A 23,014-nucleotide genomic window follows, 5' to 3' on the forward strand; every position below is an offset into this window, starting at 1 on the left:
AGTCCACCAATAATATTGTATTTCCTTTTCAGATAAAAAGGACCACTGATTAAGCCCTACAGGATGGCTAACTTAAATTGTGCATCAACAGATGCGTTATAGTTTCTAACCAGCAAGGTTGGGCCATAAGGTTGGGTTTGTAATAAAGTGTCCAGTAATTATAATAATTTTCTGATATTGAAGTCCACATCCATGTTCTTCTGCCTCTTTCCACCTGTGTGAGGGTGTGTGTCAGTGTGCATAAAGCATAGTTGCCAGAAACTCAGCATGCAGCGTTACCTGGGTATGTGGAGCTTCGTGTGTGTATGAATACATTAGAGGATGACAGATGGCAAGTGCGATTGGTAGCACTCAGCCAGAACACACACACAGCTTACCTTACCTGACTCACATGCATGAGAGCACACACACACTCTCACAGGACTGCTTTTATAGAATGTCAAGATGTGAGGTCATACATATGTCCCTTGTGGATTATACCGATATACACTGACAAAAACGAAACATGGCCACTTACAGATGAAGTGAGTAACGCTGATTATCTCACAACAACGATGCATGTCAAGGTCTGGGATATATTAGACGGTAAGCAAACATTTGGTTCTTGCAGTCAATGTGTTGAATGCAGGAGAAATGCGCAGTCATGAAGATCTGAGTGACTTTGACAAGGGCCATATTGCTGTGGTCAGACAACTAGGTCAAAGCTCTAAACAGCAAAGCTCCTGGTCAGAATAGGCTTCCAGTCAGCAGTGGTGAGTACCTACTGACAGTGGTCCGGTGAGGGACAAAGCACACATTGGAGACAGGGTTTTAGGTGCCCAAGGCTCATTGATGCGTGAGAGCAATGAAGGCTATCCCATCTGGTCTGAACTGACACAACAGCTACTGTGGCACAAGAAAATTTTAATGATGTGTACAGGAAGTATGTGTTGCCACACACAGTGCATCTTTGAGAGTCCATGGTTCGGCAGGTCAGAGCTATTTTGGCAGCATGCAACCAACAGCATATTAGGCAGGTGTATATAGCCCGACGACCTGGGTGTTTTCTGCCTTCCGCCCAATGTAAATATGCTTTGCATCTCTTTAGAATGACAAATTAAAAATGTTTTACTGTTGTCATTTTACATCGTTTATATATATATATATATATATATATATATATATATATATATATATATATATATATGTATAAATATATGATTTAGTGATCATTCTACTTCATTTGGACTATTCATTAATTTGTAGGATTTCTTTTCATGGGGGCTTCGGCCCACCCCTGCCACCAGTGCATGCAACACTGAAATTTTTCCTGCGGGAATCCACAGGAGTGCAGACATCTAGTTCAGTGTACCTTGGCATACATCCTAGAAAGTCTCTAGAGTCTCTGGAGATTTACTGTATTGTATTATTGTATTCTGGAAGAGCAGAATGTTGAGATGGTGCTTGGTCACTGTGCTAACATTTCGGAATTTCATTTATTTTACTGCATTTCTTTTATTTTTAACGCTATAGAAATAAATAATATATTTCTTCATAATGCCCATCCAGGTAGTCTATAAATGTTTAAGTATCGGCATCAGCAGATATGTACATAGTGAATATTGGATATCAGCTTCAGCCCACAATTCCCATACCAGTGCATCTCTAGTTTAATGGATGATGGTTGTTAAGAGCACTGTCCAACATGTCAGTCCAAAATCTCTCATATGTGTCCAATTGGGTTAGAAGCTGGTGACTGTGAAAGCCATAGCATATGATTTAGATGATTTTTACACTCATTAAACCATTCGGTGACACCTCGTGCCCTGTGGATGGTTGTCATCCTGGAAGAGACGACTTCTGTCAGGACAGATGTTTAATGATAGGATATGACCCTTCCCTAGGACGAGTAGACCCGAACTATGCCAGCAAAATGCTCCCCAATCCATACTAGTTGATGATGCATCTTGTATTGATTATGTAAATATCTATACATAATAATAATGCTCTAGGCCTAAACTTAACCTTAACTTCAGTAACAAAAAAAGAAATGATTTTGCCCTGTGTTTTTTAAAAAATCAGGCATAGATTTTTTGAAAAAACATTTTACAAAATAAGAAGCTGTTTGTCTTGACACTGTAGGTCAGCCCTGCCTTTTTGGTTTGGTAAAGTAAGGCCATTTTTTGTCCTGACAGTGTACAAACATACAAACACAAACTCCCATATTCTCTTCTTTTCCATTGTTTCAAGGTCTTTGCCCTCCCATTCTTTTGGCCTTGCTCCCCTTTCCCCTCGCTCGCTCCCTGCTTGCTTCTCTCTCCTCATGAGTTAGCTTGCTGCAGCAGACAGCCTTTTTTCTTTCTTCTTTTTTTCTTTCTGTTGTCTTGTCAAGACTGCCTGAAAAGTCAGCGTTACTAAATTCCACTGGGATGCGATTTTGCAGAGGAGAACCAAACACACGTCAAAGAACTGTAGTTAGACAGTGAGAGAGTGAGCGAGCGGGCGAGTGACGGTGGGGGGCATGTGTGTGTGAGAGAGAGAGAGAAGAACATTACAAACTCACTTCGAACATGAAGTCTTCCCACTTTTGACGCCATATTGGTTGCACCCCCAGGCAACCGTTTTGAGGTATTTCGAGTCTCCTATCTGTTCGAATTGGAAGTTCTCCATGTTTTGGCATCTGTGCAATGTGTAGACATTTGCCTTTCAGATTTACAGCCTCTGACAGGTACAGCGCAACACGAGGAAGTTATTTTTTCCCTAACAAATGGCTGTTTTGACAGGAAAATGGCTCTACTCACCTGTTATAGCTACTAGGAGCTTACCAAGCTGATAGAAGTTGTTGAATCATTTCAACACAAACATATAACTGGAGTGTAAATCTAACTTATATAACATTCACCTTATCCCAAATGTAGCCAGTTGGCCAAGACGTAGGCAAAAGTATGAACATAATTGTACCATATTCCATTGAAAACTGACTCCACACCCCCGTCTCCTCTTCAGGCTTTTATTATATTGTTCTGTTTTAAAACATTAGGCTTATATTTACTTTTCACCTGGAAAAACTTACTTAAGTTTCACAACTGAACCTTAAAGCCACTGTTGTACCTTTGATGGAACATGTATATTTGTTTGTACCTTGATGAATGGAAAATGTACTTGCATAGAACTTTTATTTCTGACAGTGTGCATAGCTGGAAACAGCAGTAGTACCCTGAATTTTTAGCCTGAATTTTTCTGTAATAGTGGTGTTTTTCATAGATAACAGCATGTCATCGAATGTCAAAAAACACAAAAGCAAGTCTATTTGAGATTGCTTAACGATTTAGCATGGTTTGAGGTGAGTGTATGGTGATTTCAGCATGCAGTATGTGCAAAGCAAATTTGTGTGCATAATTTTTGATTACTTCTTAGCTTCACTAGCCTCATAGCTCCAGTGCAAAATTAGAGAAGCAAACATTAGACACCGAACATGGCTACATTTTGGGAACATTTTCACCAGAGGTGTAAATATGTTTTTGCTTTAAGGCACACAACTGTATTTGCTTGCAGGCCTCACTGACCAAACTATCGCCACTAAACTTTCGAACTTTCAAACAATCCCTACAATTGCTGACCCACTGTCCACTTTATTAGAATCACCTGTTTTGTATTTCCCACTCTCTGTCCACTTTATAAGAGATATTATAAAGGAGGAGGAGACAGTTCATTGATTAAAATGTGATTGGGATAGCTGAAATACTGAAAATGGCAGCTGTATTAGTCCCACCTTTCAATGAGAAGAGACAGTTTCCTTCTGGGTAAAAACTTAAGTAGAAAAACTTGTTGTGGAAATATGTGTATGTGCAGTAGCCAGATCAACCTTAAAAATCATTTTTTTGTGCATTGAGTCTAGGCAAACCTGAGTTTCAGTTCTGATTTATAGGCCTCTTTGCATGTAAGTAAATAGGAGTCTGGTCTTGTATGATTGAAAATAATTGCCTTGGGTGTTGCTAAGATGGCTGCTGAGTGGAGAATCTTTCCTGTCCACCTTATATGTCCACTATGTAGGTGTACAATTACACACTCTAGCCCATCTACTGATGCACAACTTGTGAGCCACATTCAGCCCCATTCATCATTGATTCGTGTCTTACTGCGTGACCATTGTGGACCAAAATGATTCACCTGTGCTCTTGTTTGTCCTCATTACAGTTATGTGCTCCTCGGCTTGGCTGTAGTGTTTGGTCTGAGAACACTGGCACATTTGATGTATGGACAGTTGGACCAAAATAGAGAGGGATAAAGAAAGTGTAGTATGTATAAGTGTATGCAACGAGAACAGTCAAAACTTGGTGAACGACATCTTCCTGGGATATAGGTGAATTGTCTTATATTGCCATCATATCTAATAACAACAATACTACTAAAAGTACATGGAACTTGTATAGTACTTTTCAAGGACCCAAAGACCTTTACCATCGTCATAAAACACAGAACACCAGAAAGAAACAAGACAACACAAAAGCAGAAGGAGACAGGGTAAAGTTGTAGTGATAAGGTAAGAAATTGGTTTTGAAATTAGATTTAAATATGGAAGGTGAACTGACTGCCGGACATGTGGAGAAAGAAAGTAAATCATACCTAAATCTTAGTGTATCTTAGTGCAATGTTGATTTTCATTCGACACCAAAACATCAAACCAGGCTTTCTTTTTGAGCCTGTGTGTGTGATGTTAATACATAAAGACGTATAATGTGCTCTGAAAAACTCCTCTGACTTTAAAATCATTATTTCAGGCTTGGGAGAGTGACTCGCAGCAATGCAGGACCATCATATAGTAGCGTGCTTTCTTTCACCTGACTCAGTAATGCTACTTCTTTCAATTTTAAATGAAAAAAGGAACATAGTACAACTTTAACAAGGCAAAACTTTGCCTTAAATTGCCGTAACAAAAAGCTTTGCTGTAAATTGCTTCAACAATGCCATTTGCTGCAGAAACCCCTGTTGTTTCATATAATGCCCAACTAGTCATCAGGAGTCATGCTTGTGTGTGTGTGTGCACTCATGGAAAATACAACAGCCTCATCTTCCTCCTCACTTGCTGAGTGCTTTCCACCTGCCTGCGTAAAGCTCCTAAAACAGACACACACACAAACCTATTCCGTTGCGGGCGGTTGCTTGTTTGTTCTGAGGCGCTGTACTCTCATTAGTCTCTTCCACCTGAATCTTCTGGATCAATCTGGGGCGGTCTGCTTGCAGGGTCTGTGCGAGTGTGTGTGTGTGTGTGTGTGTGTGTGTGTCTGTGTGTGTGTGAATTTGTTGCCAGGACCAACTCTCCTCAACCGCAGAGAGACAGAGTGAGGCATTCGTCTGCTCTTATTATCAGCACACCACCTCCCCGGAGGGCTAGCTCTAGTGTGTGTGTGTGTGTGTGTGTGTGTGTGTGTGTGTGTGTGTGTGTGTGTGTGTGTGTGTGTGCGCGTGTGCGTGTGCGTGTGTGTGTTGGGGGCTAAAGCCTGCTACACTGAAGCCTTTCGACAGGTGAGGTTTAGAGCACAATGTGCCATGACAGGTTAGAGCTAAAGGGATGGCGGGTCACTCTTTATTCTGCTGTGGTTACCTTCAACCCGTTTATTGAAAGGAAAGGTGTTCTGGGGGAAGGTGAGCTAGTAACATTTAGGCTTGCGACAAGGTCAAAGGAAAACCAGGCAAAAGTATCAGATTTAGGGTGAATTCAGGTAAAATGGGACACTTTTTGGCAAACATTAAACAAAACGTGAGAAACACCCACATCCAAAACAGTAGATGTGCGGTTGCAAAAGTTTGAACACTCCCAGTCAACTGACAAGTTCTGTTGATTTTCTTTGTGAAAGTAACACATCCTCTACAGGGAATGGACCCAAAAATGGCATTTTCTGAACATTTCAGTGACAATTTCTATTTATTTGCAGTTTAACATACTGAAAGAAGGCAAAATATACTGCCATAATGCCATAACCTTTGCACAGACCACATTTTTTGTTTTAATTTTTCCAGCAAATTAACTGTACACGTGCGTTAAAATTAGCAGTGTGAAAATAAAAAATGTGTTCTCTGTAGAGGATGTGTTTACTTCTCACATAGACATTCAAACATGTCACTCAACCAGGGGCATCCAAACTTTTGCATAAGTATGTTTTGCCTAAGTGCCTGAATGAGGCTGCATACTAAAGTAAACAAAAGAAGATGAGAGGTATACAAAATAAGATGTTGGTAGCTTCCAAATAATTCAATCCCACCACTTAGAATATCATTCCAATCTAAGACAACAGCAGAGATCTAGTTTCCCTTTTATGTCTCTTCTTATTCAAAGAGAACCTGGGACCCTGGTCTTGAAAGGCTTGAACTAACTGCCCAGCAATGTTGCATAGATGGCCACTAAGTGAACAGACGTTCTCATAGGGACTTTGAAAACAGTCGCTTAAAAGGTAGTTTTTGCACTGGCTACGTATCGGTCAGCATCACATTAATATAATATACCTTCTGTTCCTCACGGTATTGCCCTGAAGCATCCCCCCAAATTTTCACTCAAGCCAGGGTATGGGAGTGATATTGTTTCTTCTACACCCTAGCTCCTTTTATCTTTAAGAAATAGTTTGGCTAAAAGTCTTTTACACAAATTCCTCAGCCAAGCCATGTGTGATGCTCAAGGTGTGCTTCTTTAGTTTTTAGTGGAGCTAAGAGGCTAGTGTAGCTTATACAGAATGGAAGCTTATGTGGCAAGGTGTTAATAATCTCAAATAGGCTTGCTTTTGAGGTTTCCGATTCTGCATGGCATGCTGTTATCTATAAAAATGGACAAGCATACACAGAGTTCAGGCTTCAAGAAGGCTGTTAGCTATAGACATAAATAGGTTTTTATTTTACTCATAAAAGTGTATAATGAACTGTCAGACTGCTAATGTCACTTAGCTTGAGCATCCCGTTTTACACTGTCCCGCTTGACCTGAACTCGACTTGAGTTTGATGTGAGGTTTATGGGCACCTAAACACACAGCTTGGCTTAGCTTTACAAAGTTACACTGTGTGGAACAGTCAGCGCTGGGAAGGACACCTGAGACCAAATCCTTCTGCCTCTGTATGAGCATAATGCTTAGTCATGCTCACAGTTGTGTGTGCTAGCTAGCTGTGGAGAGTGGAAAAAGTGCACTCAAGTCCTTCAGCAAATGAAAAATAACCAGCACTGTGCTTCTCTCAGTGTTTTCCACTTCAATTAGGCTAGTCTGTCTCTCTCTGTCTCTCTCTCTCTCCCTCTCACTCTCTCTCTCTCTCTCTCTCTCTCTCTCTCTCTCTCTCTCTCTCTCTCCCTCCCTCTCTGTGGAGTCAGTTCAGCTGGCTGGCTAATGCTAGCTCTCAGTGACTCATCCTAGCTACAGATCATCACGATGTGAATCTGCGGCCTGAAGGCGTACAGCCACCTCCCGGCTACAGGCAGAGAAAGAGAGAAGCTCTCTTCATTTTAGAGCCCTTATTAGCTTCGCCGCTGCCGCTGCTACTGAGAAAAGCCTCACCATTGTCTCGTTAGAAAGCTTTTCATGTGAAATTTGACTCGTCGCCTGTCTGGGAGATGTTCTCTGATGATCCGCCCTTAGCGTGTTTGGCTAATCCCTAGCTGAGCAGTAGAGATTGTTCATTTGTGTTCCCTTTTCTCCTCTTTTTTCTCTTACTTTTAAAATATGAGTGATGGCAGCTTGTTGAACAACTAAAACAGAGCAAAGCCAGCGGACATTTTTCATGCTGCTCATACAGAGGGAAGCAACCAGAAAAGGAGTAATTGCTTAGAGAAATAGTTCACAAGGAGCGTGCTATTGTGGGTTTCTGACAGTGTGTTTTATCTGCAAAAATGGACAAATATGAGGCTAATTCAGGCTTCACAATGGCTATTGCTAGTCTTTTCAGCTACACTAGTTACTTTAGTCCATTTTTAAAGATAACATCATGTTGTAAAGTGTAAAAAAAAAACCCGCAAAAGTCAAAAGGACATATGTGCGAGCTAATTTGGGCTTCAAGATGGCGGCTGCTACTCTTTTCAGCTAAGCTAGTTATTTTGGTGCTTTTTTAAAAGACAGGGTTTTATAAAGTGTCAAAAAACTCAAAAGCGAGATTAACAAATGTGCAGCTAATTCAGGCTTCCGGATGGCGGCTGCTACTCTTTTCAGCTGTGCTTGTTACAGACAGACAGACAGACAGACAGACAGACAGACAGACAGACAGACAGACAGACAGACAGACAGACAGATAGATAGATAGATAGATAGATAGATAGATAGATAGATAGATACTTTATTGATCCTGAAGGAAAGTTAGTAGACACTACACAAAACACAGAGCTACTGGAAAGGCTGGAAGTAAATGATGATTTAGCCCATTTTTATAGATAACGGTGTGTTGTAAAGTGTCAAAAAACACAAAAGCAAGCTTCTTGTGAACTATTTCCATGTGAACTATTGTGGACTATTTCCGTTTTACTTAAATTACGTTATTTACACAACAGCTTGCAGTTAACAGATGCAGTCTGCACAATGCTAACTGGTGGCTGTAAGCTATTAGCCTGATCGACTATATTTACATAATACTGTGTAAATTTGATTAGCAGGACTGCTCTTTGTTTTTAAAAAGAAAAGGAAGGTTCAGAGGCAGTGGCATTCCGACACACTGACTCAAATGAAGATTACACTCGAGGGAAGATGCTGCGAGGAATGAGGGAATAACACAGGCTATTAATATGATGCTGATAGATACGTAGCTAGTGCAGAAGGGGGATTTGTAAATGTTAATGAGATGCAGTTTATGCAGTGTTCTTAGTTAAAATAAGGGGATTTATGAATTATTAATTTCATGTATTTCACCCCCCAATCTCTATCTCTCTCTCTCTCTCTCTTGCTATCCTCCCTCCCCCATTTCACCTCCATCTGTTCATCGTGCTGCTCCTTTTTACCTTCGTCCCAATCCACCTTTCCCATCTCTCCCACTCTCTCTCACTCTCTCTCTCCCTCTGTCCTTCTTCACATTCACTTCTCGCTCTCATTTTATATTACAATCACAATTCCTTTCTCTTTTGCTGTCTCTTCCTCTCTCACTCGCTATTTTCCTTTGCTCGTCCACCACTCCCCTCTCTCTTCTGCCTGCCTGTCTACCTCTCTCGTCCAATACCTTCATTCTTACTCTTGCTCCTTTATTTATCTATTCACTCTCTTCCTGTCTGTTTTTCTGGCTACCTCTCTTGCCCAACCTCCACACTATCTCTTTCTCTTGCTCATTTATTTCTCTCTCTCTTTCTCTCTCTCCCTCTCTCTCTGTCTCTCTCCAGGTGCCTTGCAGATCGAGCGGAGCGAGGAGACGGATCAGGGGAAATATGAGTGTGTAGCGTCGAATTCTCAGGGCGTACGCTACTCGTCCCCTGCCAATCTATACGTGAGAGGTACGGAATACAGTAGGTACTCCGTAGGTAATGCGATTTTCTTCAAACCTCAGCAAGAGAGCTGCTCTTTTATTTCTTTGCTTGCTTTTTTGATTAAAAAATCTCAAAAATGCCTCTGCAGCACTTTTGATAATTACTGTATGTAATGTAATTGTATGTTTTTTTTTCCTAATGGACAATTCCTACTACAAGATAACTATTGCACTGCAATATTATATGCAGAGTCAACAGAAGAAAAAAAAATACAAGTCACAAGTGGCATCATTCTTTTTTGTGGAAGGTGCCAATTTTAGAGTGGCACCATTAGTGGAAAATTAATATTTATTGTTTGTTCCAGAATAAGCCGCTGGCTCCTAGGCCATGGGACTTTGCACATTGCAAAGGAAAAAAAAAAAAAACATATGCAAAGCTTGTCATTTGTGACGCTCGTTTCTCCACAGACTCCCCTCGACTCTCAATTTGGAGCTTAAAACCATTAAAAGAGGCTAATTGATACGAAATGAATTGGGGTTTTGCCGGTGTGTAATTGTTTCTATAAACTCAATTAGCGATATTTGCTGTTGGGCTAAACACGATGCACCATTCGAGGCCTAGCGGTGCGGAAAGTGCTTATGCTAATTTAATAGAGAGAGGAAAGCAAGGTGAGTGGGTGGGAAAGAGAGAGGCCTCTATGTGGCTTGGAGGCGGGTGAGTATATGGACCCTCCGCACCGGCCCGTCACTCAAGATTAGTACCTGTGAAAGCAGGTGTGATGCCTCGCGGGCTGTTAATCAGTCTTTATAGAGGTACTAGCTTACAGCTAAAAGCAGCCTGTGTGGAAAACAAACAAACAAAATGAAGGCACAGCAGAGCCGGGGCTGAATTTACACAGTGCACAGATAAGATGCATTTAAATCTGGATTAATTAATTTTACAGACACAGATTAAGCACAGTCCTGGCCTACATTCAAGCGTATAGCCGTGCCCTTCTGAAAATCCAAAATAATCCAAAGACTAAGCTTAATCCATGTCCAGAAAACCAATTTAACATGACTGTTTTGCTCCCATTAGCACTGAAATATGTGTTGTGTGCACTGGTGGGGGGGCATGTTTCCTTCAGTTTTTGAGATAATTTTGGTGGATGTGGGATGGTTGCTGAAAAAGTGCATAGCTGAGCTGCAAAAGAGCCCATATTAATTACTATACTAGCTGTCAATTACAGTTTAAACTCTAATTAATCCCAGAATAGATGGATATGTCATTTAGATATAGTAAATAACAAAAGAAATAGGGACAAACCTGCCCTGGGATTGTTTTCAGCACTTTTTTAACCATATTATGATTGTTTGTTCACTTATACCTGGACAGTTATTGATAATTCTTCCTTTTTTTCTCCTTAATTATTATAAATGTATCATTATCGGAATATCGTACTGAAATCAGATTGAGACTAAGAACTTTAGTGACACAATAGAAACAAGTAAATATATATTTGCTTTTGCGTTTTTAATATTAACATATAAAACATGAGATATCAATAGAATGAATGTAATTGTTGGTGTACTTTATTTATAGTTTTACGACAAGTTATTCGATGTAATCCTTAGTCTCCTGACGTTGGTCCCCACACTTTCAGACCAAATTTGCACCCCCTGGTTTCATGTCAAATATGCATTACTTATAGTGCACAGCAGTGATTAGCTAAGGCTGATGCTAAAGCTAACGAGTCAATCTGATGTTTCCAGGTGTTGCATGACACTAATATATTAATATTGATTAACTCTACTAACTTATTGCAGGTCTTTGTGTGTGCTTGTTCTGCTTTGTTTCTTTTCTTTTCTTTTCTTTTCTTTCTAACCAATGGGAACTACTGACATGTTTCAGATTACACATGTTATGCATGAATGTAACTTCCAAGTAAGTGGTACGGTATATAACAAATGTACATCGCCAGAAAAGTAACAGTTACAGTTCTCTGCATTGTGACTTTGGTGTCCTTAGTTTGCTTTTTATGTTTGTTTTCTTTCTTTATTTAAAAAATAATTCATTTCCTGTCAGAGTAGATCAAGGCCTTGCCAGCTAGGATACAAGGGGCTTCTATATTTTCAATGCTACTGCCACAAAACGTAATAAAAACTGATTGTTTATTGGTTTGGATATAATAATAAAATGCTTTGTGTAATAAAAAAAAAAAATGAAAGAAAAAGAAGAAAAGGTAAGCAGTGGGTTTGGTCGGAAGAGGAGGAGGAGGAGGAGGAGGAGGAGGGGAATGTGGCAGGTTTGAAAAGTCCTTTGCGGTGGCCTTTTTTACTCTCTTTCTGTGTTTCCTGGTTTTCTTCTCGGCTCCTCATGTCATTGTGTTCTGCATCAACCCCCCTTACACCCCCCAGAGCTGCGAGAAGGTTGGTGTGTTTTTGGTTCTTTTCTCTCTTTTTTGGCTTTTTTTAGTTCATTCAGACAAAAAAAAACAAAAAAACAATGACATAAAAATGAGTGGACAGAGTATCAGACAGTGTAGACGTATCAGTGTGCAAAGCTAATGCAGTGAAAGATTAGCCGAAATAGCACTTGCATCTGTCCAGGTTTATGTTAGTCACTTGCATTGCATTGTGGGATCTTTTCTCTTGTTTGCAAAACCCCTTCCTATCAGAAGTCCCCCCTACCCCGTCCCTCTCTCTCTCTCTCTCTCTCTCTCTCTCTCTCTCTCTCTGCACGCGTTGCCATGGAAACCCAGCAATTGGAAACCGAGAACTTTATGCATGATGGGAGAATGTGGCGAATGCTTGCATGCCTGAACGGAAAGATGCTTTTGGATTGGCTCCTTGACTGTTCTCCTGTGCTCTGTTCTTTCCCCCCGCTGTAATTGCTTGTTATTCTCACTGCCTGTGTCCTGTCTTGTCTGCTTTCGTGAGGAACGTATGCTTTTTTTGATCCATCTGCATTGCTGTGCTGGTTCCTTTGTGGCGTGCTCCTTTGCTTGCTATTGCTGTTGGTGTGTGTTTGTGCTTATAGTGTCCGCTGGTTGTCTATTAACCCTCAGGTTACTGATGTGCTTTAAGCAGCAGTTGACTATGTTTCTCAACGACATAGGCCAGGTACTAATCAAGAGAAGGGCTCATATTTAACAACAGGTGAACCGTTAAAGCCACATTTTAACATTCTAAATTCTCAGCGCTATGTTGTCTTAACACCGTCAGAGCTTATATGGGCCAAAATTGAATTCAGAGTAGGGTCAAGAACAATGATTTTACTTTCCATTCAAACTGCGTAAAGCTTTTTTCAAGTCAAACAGTGTTTTACCACCGGTTGTGACTGCATTGTAAGGACAAATAGCTACACATTGTAGTTTCCAGTGCCGTGCAGTTCAGTTCCACCTGTTTTTTTAAATAACGAGGCTGCCAAATTTGACCATTTATGAGTTAACTTAAATGGTTTAAAGGCACATTTCACTGAGAGACCATTTGTCACTATGTGATCGCTTAGCGCTGAGTCAGGTTGGAGGAACTGTCATAGTTCCCCAGGCGTTATGCAGCTATCTTAAATGTACTAAATGTGAATTAGTGGTCACATGACTTGAAAAACCCAACAAATGAGCAGGCAAGGGAGGGATTTATCCGGGCTAAATTCTGCCTTAGTGTGGATCATTCGGTGTGTTGAATTATGTATTTTAAATAGAATATTCCTATAAGCTAAGCAAATGCCTTGACTCATTTGCATAGGCCTTGCTTAATGTAGTCAAATGTGATTTAGTACAAATACATATCAAACACACAATAACAAATCAAAACCGTCTGTTTTCATAAGCCATTTTAATCAACTCGCCACATTACGTGTCACAGTGTATGACTGGGCTTTTTCAGTTGACAGCCAATATGGCCTGCAACCCGCATAATCCCGTGTTGACTAATATGAAGTGCTAATCACCCCATGTTGAATGTGTCATGCCAGATTGTGTTAATGTAGGTTACAGTAGATTACACAGCATGAGCCACCACGTGAAGAATAATTCCAAAAATGTTTGGTCGCTGCGAGCGGTTGGCCCTCAGAGCGTTTCTCACCTTCACATTCTGAAAGCGGATTACTGCGAATGCTGCACGGATTAAGATATCAATAGGGATTAACAAGTGATAAAATGCAATAATAATCCCTGATCAAGCTTAAGCCCTGATTACCATATCGGCACGTTTGAATCAATGCTTGTTTTAGGAGTCACTCTGTATTCTTAAACTGTAGGATCAAATGAAGATGGTCAGTTTCTGCTCACAATACAGGCTCTAATTTCTGATTTGGCTCTGGTCCTGTGTGTCTGGTGGCAATTTGTTTATTTATTTATTTATTTGTACTTTTGAAGGGCATGCTGTGGCATGATTGGTCTGTTATTTTGTGAGGGTTTTTTTTTTGTTTGTTTTTGTATGGAGACGGGTTCGTATGTGATTAGACAGCATTTTATTTTCATTCCATCATTTTGACACTGAAAGCTCTTAAATCGTTCCCATTCTCAGGAGTGTCACTGAAAGCTGAGTCAAACCTTAAAGTGATTCAGAGCGACGCGTCGCAAAACAAAGGCACAGGCACAGGCGCCCCCGTTCTCACCGGACGTGTTAATCAAGGGTGAAACGCATCCTGCGTGTCTGACGCCTCAGCGTCTGTCGGACAGGAGTGCTTCATTAGATCCTTGTTCTTTGTAAAGGTCTGTTGTAATCTCCTAAACCGCAAGGGCCTCTATGAGGCCTCAGGCTTCTCAGAACTCATAACTTAAATGCTGTTTAAATAATAGTTACCAAAAGTTTTAATAAGTCTGCAGTTCAAAATGATGGCTTTGCAAATATCAAATTTACATATATTTGGTGTATGAAGTTTGCTTCGTTAGTTTTGTACTGGAGCTATGAGACTAATGCAGTGACGAAGCAATTAAAACTTAGTCATAAGTCAGTATCAACTGTTGAAAAGTCCATTACTTTTTAGCTACATTAACCCTGTTAGCTATTTTATTACTTTAATTGCTTGTTAACTCTGTTAACTCTGTCCGCTACATACTGTACTTACTTTCATTACTTCTTGCTACATTAACCCTGTTAGCTACATTATGAATTACATTACTTGTTAGCTATTAGCTACATTATTACTTCCATTGCTTGTTATTCTACTAACTATGCTGGCTACATTATCACTTCCTTTACTTGTTATCTACATTAACCCTATTACTCACATTACTTTCCTGCTAGAAAAAAATATGTTGAGTGTTAAATGTTGTATTGCTGGTCAGAGGTAATGGAAATTAATATGCTGGTCACAAAACCAGCATATCGCTGTTGTCAGTTCTCCAAAATGGTAACTTTACAGGAGAAGGAAAAAACATATTTAACTTTTAATGTAAGTCAATGGAACCAGAGTTTTTTTTCCAGTCATATTGGGAAATTTATTTTGGTCCATTCTTCATGAAATTTACACACAATGTAAAGAGCAGCAGGCATTTTCAAATTATGTCAAAAACTCAAAAATGGAGATTTTGAATGAATTTTTCTTTCACCAACAGCAATATGTTGTGTTTTGTATGCTGGCAGCAATATCAGCTAAATCAGCACTAGAGCAGCATAAATCAGCAAAGACAAGTCTACACTCACCAGCCACTTTATTAGGTACAATTGCTTATTAACACAAATAGCTAATCAGCCAATCACATGGCTGTAACTCAGTGCATTTAGGCATGTAGAGGTGGTCAAGACAACTTGCTGCAGTGCAGACCGAGCATCAGAATAGGAAAGAAAGGTGATTTAAGGACTGGGATTTTCACGCACAACCATCTCTAGGGTTTACAGAGAACGGTCCAAAAAAGAGAAAATATCCAGTGAGCGGTCAGTTGTGTGGACGAAAATGCCTTGTTGATGTGAGAGGTCAGAGTAGCAGGCAGACTGGTTCCAGATGATAGAAAGGCAACAGTAACTCAAATAACCAACCAAAATCTCTGAGGAATGTTTCCAACACCTTGTTGAAAGTATGACATGAAGAATTAAGGCAGTTCTGAAGGCAAAAGGGGGCCCAACCTTTTACTAGCAAAAAGTGGCCGGTGAGTGTAGATCAGAGTGAAATTCATGCTAGTATGTGTCGTTTTTTTTCCAGTAGGGCTGTTAGCTACATTAGCTTCCTAACGCCAGTGCAAAACTAAGAAACAAACTTCAGGCACTGAACATGTCTTGACTGATCAGCTGTATTTAGCCTAATGGAAAAATGGGGACTGTGCTGTTCTCCTACCAACCATTACTGAACAAACTCCTCTCAGATCAGCCCCAAAAGGACACGTTTTAACGTGGGCAGTGATGACATGTCGGCTCCATGGTGTCATTGAGACCTGGCGCGGACGGCCTCCCGCTGTCTCCTCCAGCTGTCTGCAAAATGGTCGCCCTTTGGCCCTCACCCTTGGAAGCTAGCGCTTGACTGTGGCTCTTATGGGGGCAGTAAAATTATAAGCCACTCAACTGAGCTCGTGCTCAGCACGGTTTTCAAAGCGGCCGCGGCCTTCTTGATGACAGCAAACATGTACTGTGAGAATTCAGTTTAATTCAGTTTAATGCGCCTGTCTTACACTGCCAAATCCGATTCAGCTGGGTAGTTCAAATGGCTCTTCAGACCTCAGGGCCATTGCTGTTTTATTACTTTAAGCTATGGCCCTAAAATGAATCTTTAACAATAGATATTCATGAGCTTTCCTGTTCTTTGTCATGTCCAGTTGACTGGCTTGTCAAACTGCTGCTATCTACTGTAATCCGTTTAGAAAGGGCTATTTTGAATCAAATCAGTTAAACGCTATGCTATTTTTTCCCTTGCATTTATGCATCAGCGCACCATAAAGTTATGATAATAGCGTCATTAGTCTACATTCAGACCCGTGCTCCTGGAATGTTCTCTGTGCTTGTTGCATTTTTTTTTCCCAAGATGTTAAATTTGAAACAGTCTGGTGTTCTTCGTTGAATGCTGAATACTGTGAATGCTGCTTGCCATTGGTGCTGTGCTGTTGTTATAACTCTTGTCTAAATATGCCTGGATGATAATCCGTAGTGTTGCATGCCCTCATCATCATTACAATAACCCTTCCTAAATCAAGGTAATGGCTGTTCTAGGCCTAACATTTGTTTTTCATGTGATAATTTTGTTGTCCAATTCTGGGTATCCTCTGGCGAATGCTAAATGGAAATTTGAAATGGTGTGAAATTATTTTTTTAATTTCATGTGGCATTTATAACGAGCGTTTGAGTAGGTATATTCCAAGCCAACAGCATTTGTACTCGGACGCGGTTCATCAAAACAGCTGTCAAGTGACCCGAAAAAAAGGCTTCCTGGTTGGTCAGATTTGTTTACCAGCCAGTAAACAGTCAATTCAGTCTGGAAAGTTTTCCCATGGGCACCTTTTGCAATCTACACATCATCCTATAACGTTTAAGTCTCCATATGAACCTCCCTAAATCTCCTTTAAATCTCTCCTATCTCCAAAAAGCAGTGCTGACCTGATTACCTGGGTAGAGATACTGGGCTAAACAGTTTATCCTGAAGCTGATGGAGTTGTGTTATACTCTAGTCTTATGGGCTTATATACTCCCCCTTGGCTAAAGCTAGCGTTCAAAAGCTTGATCCTGAGCGGCGAATCCCCGTGAGCCGCAAAATCAAGTACACGCTTTTGCTCAGATACCTGGCTGGGCTCCAGCCGTACCTAACACCCAAGAAACAAGAACCTGGGCTTGAACTGCTTCATTAAATTTAACGTTCCCCCTGCATCCAAGATGTGCGCAAAACCTTGTAATGCATTACAGCTTGGCTGTTGCCAGCTACTGCAGTAGCTGCTTCATCTCAACATCTACACAGTATTAAAAAAACTCTGCTCTGTACAGTACCAGTCAAAAATTTGGACATTTTGTTTTTCAAATTCTTAAAGATTTGGACCGAAAGGCTTGGATTTTTTTTTTCCAAGACAAACATCCATAGTGAAACTGACTATATATGAATTTATTTCCAAAATCAAAAAGAAGAATGATTATTTACGCTGACTGGTAATTTTCAACAGCCAAAGCTCTGCCTGTGTGGAACTTTTTCAAGCCTGTTGGAAAAGCATCCCAAGTGGCTGCTCATGAAGCTGCTTGACAGAAGCAGCATCAAGGCAAAGAGGGGCTAAGTTCAAGACTCTATTGAGTGGTATTTGGTGTATTTCCATATATCACTGCTGTCGAAAAACCCTGCATCTCCAAAATGGTAACTTTACAGCAGAAGGAAAAACCTACTTTACTGTAAGTCAAGTCATTTTGGGCCGTTTCTTTTGGTCCATCCTTCATGAAATTTGCGCACAATGTAAAGAACAACAGGCATTTTCAAATTGTCAAAAACTGAGAAACAACAAAAACAGAGATACGAGGGTTTTGTTCCAACAACAGCGCTATTTCATAATTTTGATGTCTTCACTATTACTATACAATGTAAATGTGTAAAACAGACTAAAAAAGGCTTAATTAAGTGCTCTGTCTAAACCTTTGACTGGTACTGTACTTGATGCATTGTAACTCTTATGGAATGGATGTTAGCAGCTTTGCTAAATCAGTTCTGTAAATGTGGTGCTAATTGTTTGGAATGTGGTAATTTAATAATTTTGTGAATATGGCACTTTTGCCACGTATTGATGTCCATATTAAAGTAATAGTTTGGTAAAAAAAGATATATAAAATAATAAAAATGACCCTTTTTCCCATGCCAGGATATGTGCTGTCTGAGGCGTGCTCCTTTAGTTTTGTGCTGGAGCTTTGTGGCTAATGTGGCTAACAAGTGTAGCTAACTACAGAAGTAACCAAATTCCGGACACAAATACTTGCTTATGTGGTTTCTGCTACTGTATGACACACAAGACCAAAACACAAAGAAAATTCAGCTGTCAACGTGGCTGCTGTGACTTTTTTAGCCAAGTCTTTTTTGTTATAGACAGCAGTTTGAATCCACATATGCAAGTCGGTTGGAGATCACTTAGCATCTCTGTGTGGTGTGAGGCAGGTGCGATGATTTTAGCATGCAGCTTGCACAATGCTAACTGGTTACTTCTTAGCTACATTAGCCTCGTAGCTTCAGTGCTAAAGTAAAAAAGCAAACTTAGGCTGCTAACATTGTCTTGGCTAATTAAATACTTTAAAGTAAGGTGTAAATGAATTTTTGGCCGAACTGTTGCATCAGATTTGATTACGTGCTGAGTGAATTTCAGAGTATGAAATCCAGTTCTGCGTTCTAAAAGCTGTGAGCTAAGACGCCCTAGTTCTTGGTTCTTAGTCAGGCTCTGTTGCTCAGTCCCTCCCCTCCTTTCTCCATCATCCGTGCAAGTCTCTCTCTGTCTGTGCGTTCCTGTCCCCTGTCTTGTGGGTTGGGATTAGGGAATTTTCTGATCCTCTGTTTGCGCCGCTCCTGCTAAATCTGACAATTTACCTGGAAGTTTCATGAGGCCCTCTAAGCAGTGCTGAATACTTAAAACTGTGGTTCTCAGCATTCTGCATTTCTCTCTCTCTCTCTCTCTCTCTCTCTCTTTCTCTCTCTCTCTCTCTCTCTCTCACTCACACACACACACACACACACACACTCTCTCTCTTTCTCCTCCATTTCTCTCTCTCTCTCCCCCCTTTTCTCTCTCGTACACCCTCTCTCTTTCTCCTCCATTTCTCTCTCTCTCTCTCCCCTCTTTTCTCTCTCATACACCCTCTCTCTTTCTCCTCCATTTCTCTCTCTCTCTCCCCCCTTTTCTCTCTCATACACCCTCTGTCTTTCTCCTCCATTTCTCTCTCTCTCTCCCCCCTTTTCTCTCTCATACACCCTCTCTCTTTCTCCTCCATTTCTCTCTCTCTCTCCCCCCTTTTCTCTCTCATACACCCTCTCTCTTTCTCCTCCATTTCTCTCTCTCTTTCTCCCCCTTTCTCTCTCTCACACTCTCACTATTTCTCCTCCCTCTCTCTTTCTCTCTCTCTCCCTCTCTCTCTCTCTCTCGCTTTCTCTCACCCTCTCTGTTTCTCCTCCATTTCTCTCTGTCTCTCTCTCTCACCCTCACTTTCTCTTTTTTCTCTATAGTTCACTCTGTTTTCCATTATCTCTCTAGCACTTTACTTTCCTTTTCTCCCTAGCTCACTCTCAAATGTTCCATTCGCTCTCTTCTGTTTTTCACTCTCGCTGTCACCTTACTTTCTCTTTTTCTCTCAAGCTCACTCTTTTCCTTTCTTTCTCACTCCCAGTTTTCTCTATATCCCACTGTCACTCTCTCATTTTTCTTTCTAGCTTCTCTCTCATTTTTCCTATTGCCTCTCTTTTTTCCATTTCTCTTGCTTCTGTCTCTACCTCACTCTTTCGCTCTCTTTCATTCTGTCTCTCTTCCTCTAGCTCTCTCTCTCAAGCTCACTCTCACGTATCTAGCTCACTTGCTCACTCTAGTCTTTCCACTTCCTTTTCCTCGCTCCTTTCACTTCTTCTCTTTATCCCGTGCTCTCTTCCACCTCTGCCTGCTCTTTTCCTTCCATTCCATCTCTCCCCTCTCACACAGGTTTGGCAGTGCTCACGTCAACCGAGTGGATTAGCATAACTTTCGATTTTTCTCTCTCTCTCCTTTTGTTCTCTTGTTATTTATTTATTTGTTTATTTATTTATTTGCTCAGACTGAGCTAGATCTGCCAGGAGAGAGTAAAGTCATTTTCTGTTTGAATGTCAAAGTCTGCAGGACTGAGGAAGCTTGCCTTGCAGTGTGTTACGAACTAGTCCATATGACATGCGCTCAGCTGAGCACTCCACATTATACACACATAATAAACACATGAGAAGCACTTTAGATGTTTAATTTATTGTGTGTTTAGTGCCCTACAAATAAGACTCATAGAAGATCTATACTCAAAGATAACATAAGCCTGTTATATGAGGTTGTCACACTAGGATAAAGGAATAGTTTGGCAAAAAAATCTGATTCACACAGTTTACTTCTTACCCCCAAATGTTGACGATTTGCCAAGACATGCTATAAAAATGGACAAAAGTAAGTACTAAATTCAGTGTTCCAGGTGGTTGCTTTTGTAACTGCTTTTGGCTGTATGATGTACTTTTGTCCATTATACATTTCAGTATGTCATACAGTGTCAGAAATCACATAAGCAGTTCTATTTGAGATACTTACTTAACAACTTAACAACTCAGCATGATTTGAGACACGTATGTGATTTACATGCAGTTTACACGTATGTGATTTACATGCAGTTTACATGATGCTTATTGCTTCCATGCTAACAAGCTTTCAGTCGTTGGTACTAGCTCCATTACTAGCTTCATTACATTACTAACTAGATCCAAAACTCCAGACACATCTTGGCTAGGCGACTACATTTGATCTAAGCAAACTATGTGAATTAGAATTTTGTCAAAATATATCTTTAAAGGGGAATTCCACCGATTTTTCAAAATGTCTGCATGATTAAATGATAATTAAAAGTCATTTAAAGTGGTTTTGTGAAAAATACTCCATTCTTAAGAAGCAGAATTATTTGCAGTGGTGGTTATAGGAACTAGACATGCCTCTGAAAGCTGTATTGTATGAAGATATTACATGAAATATTTACAAATACTTGTTTTATGACAGTTTTGAGAAGGTTTTCTGAAAGCATTCATGGTGCAAATGCACCTGCAGAGTGTTGTGAGGCAAAACAGTTGCCAAAGAAAAACAGTTTTTTCAGCTTTACCACTATTTTATAATCGTCACCATTACATATAAAACCTCAAAAGACATGTGTAGGTTCATTGTTGGTTTTGTATAGTAAATCACTGTCGGAACAAAACCTTGTATCTCCAAAATTTTACCTTTACATGAAAAGTAAAAATACATACTTTCATTTCAATGTAAGTCAATGGAACCAGACATTTTCCAAGTCATTTTGGGCCTTTTCATTTGCTCCATTCATTGTGTAATTTGAATACGATGTAAAGAACAACAGGCGTTTTTAAAATTTTCTCAAAAACAGGAACAAAATGGAGGTTTTGTTCTTGCAGTGAAATAAAGTAACTGTATGTGTGTTGTAGACATCATGAGCCATGGTTCCTATCATCACCACTGTAAAGAAATCTGAATGGGTAAATTTATCTACACCTAACCATTTCACACCACACCACTCTGAGTGCCTTTGTTTGTATCTCAACAATTGAATTCTGCAGGAATGTTGAACAATCAGTGTAGTTCCTCTTTCAGTAGCCTATGCTCAGCATATGCCCAAATACACTAACCTCAGATGGTGAGAGTTTGAATAGAAAGTGTTTCTTTGCTTTGCTTTTTACCTTCCTGTAGCCCCACCCTGTTGCCTTACTTCTCTCTGTGGTCCACCTTTTCTCGTGCGTCCAGGCATGCAACAGACGCATGCGTCACACAGCCTCATGCAGTCTGCTCAAACTTCTGTGTGACGCGCTCGGTAGAGGAAAAACGCCCCCAGAAATTATGCTCCTTAAGCTTATAGTGTCTATATGGTCCATAGCCACCCCTATTGATTGAAGTCTTGTCTGATCTTGACCCCGAAGGCACACAAATCCAATTAAAGTTTGTCATCATGCAGTGAAAGCCATGGGGAACCTCAGACCGGCTGGAAAATCTGACTCAGAATCAGCTGTACGGTGAAATTAAAGCTTGCTGGGATGACAAGTCTCTTAAAAATATGCATCATTGTTGTTCCTCTCCCTGTGTCTGCCTCCCTCCTGGCTGAGCTGGTAATGGTAGTGTTGTGTTATTCTAAACTGCTGCCTGAATAAATTGGCACTGGAGAGGAAATCTTTAGTGTTTCTGAAGAAATCTTTATATTGTTAGGTGAGAGCAGGTTTTTGTTCTCTTTCATGTTTTTTCCCTCTTATTTATGCTGTAAATCCAGATGTTTAGGTTTGAAACATTTTTCAGCAGCACTTTGTAGATGGATCACGTTGTTTAGCTGAGCGATTCCTATATTTGAGAACAGCTTGAGGAAAGCTTGGCCAGAACATCAAATAAACGTCAGTGTTTAAAGAATTTGGTGTAGCATTCAAACATACCCAGTTCACACGGTCCATATGTGGTAACTACGTTTCAAAAACCGCCTGTTGTTTTTGTGATGTCGCTTTTATTCAAGACATATTCAGCTTATTCAGCCTATTAAGCTTAAGCAGTATAGCCCCAAGGTTCACATACAAGGTATAAGGAGTGTTTCGGCCTAGACTGCTTACTGAGTGAGGTGTAATACAGGGCGGCCAATCAGAACAGAGATTGTTTTAAGCCCTTTGCAAATGCATCACACAGCATCTAAATGTTTACACCATTGTTTTTGGTAAACATACTCACACTGCCACTGATGTGATGACTCCCACTACTGCTCACCTGCTCTGAGCGCCACAGTGCACCACAAAAGTGGAATGGCAACCACTGATGCTGAAGTTGTAGTTGAAAAGTTTAAGTTTTCGATAGTAGCTTCCACACTATATTAACTCATTGATACCTGTATAGAGTATTTCTACCATTAAAATCATTAACAGCAACAGCAGTTTATTGATTTTCCTTACAGTGATATATTCCTTTGATAATCATAGTGATTATTTCATACACTATCTGAA

The 23,014-nt window shown here is 40.3% G+C and overlaps 1 protein-coding gene across 8 annotated transcripts in view; it reads left to right on the forward strand.

Moving 5' to 3' along the window:
* The window catches only part of LOC108433088 (receptor-type tyrosine-protein phosphatase S-like), a 209,459-nt gene that overhangs the window by 97,817 nt on the left and 88,628 nt on the right, over positions 1-23,014 (forward strand). For 3 of the 8 annotated variants that reach the window (XM_017707415.2, XM_037530992.1, XM_037530995.1), the window contains exons 7-8: positions 9,314-9,424; positions 11,794-11,805. In XM_017707415.2, the coding sequence (XP_017562904.2) occupies positions 9,314-9,424; positions 11,794-11,805 (123 nt within the window). Of the gene's footprint in view, positions 1-9,313; positions 9,437-11,793; positions 11,806-23,014 lie in introns of all 8 variants that reach the window. The other 5 variants (XM_017707420.2, XM_037530991.1, XM_017707422.2 and 2 more) reach the window with 3 other exon arrangements.

This window comes from Pygocentrus nattereri, chromosome 19 (genome assembly GCF_015220715.1).
Source record: "Pygocentrus nattereri isolate fPygNat1 chromosome 19, fPygNat1.pri, whole genome shotgun sequence".
Lineage (NCBI taxonomy): Eukaryota > Metazoa > Chordata > Actinopteri > Characiformes > Serrasalmidae > Pygocentrus > Pygocentrus nattereri.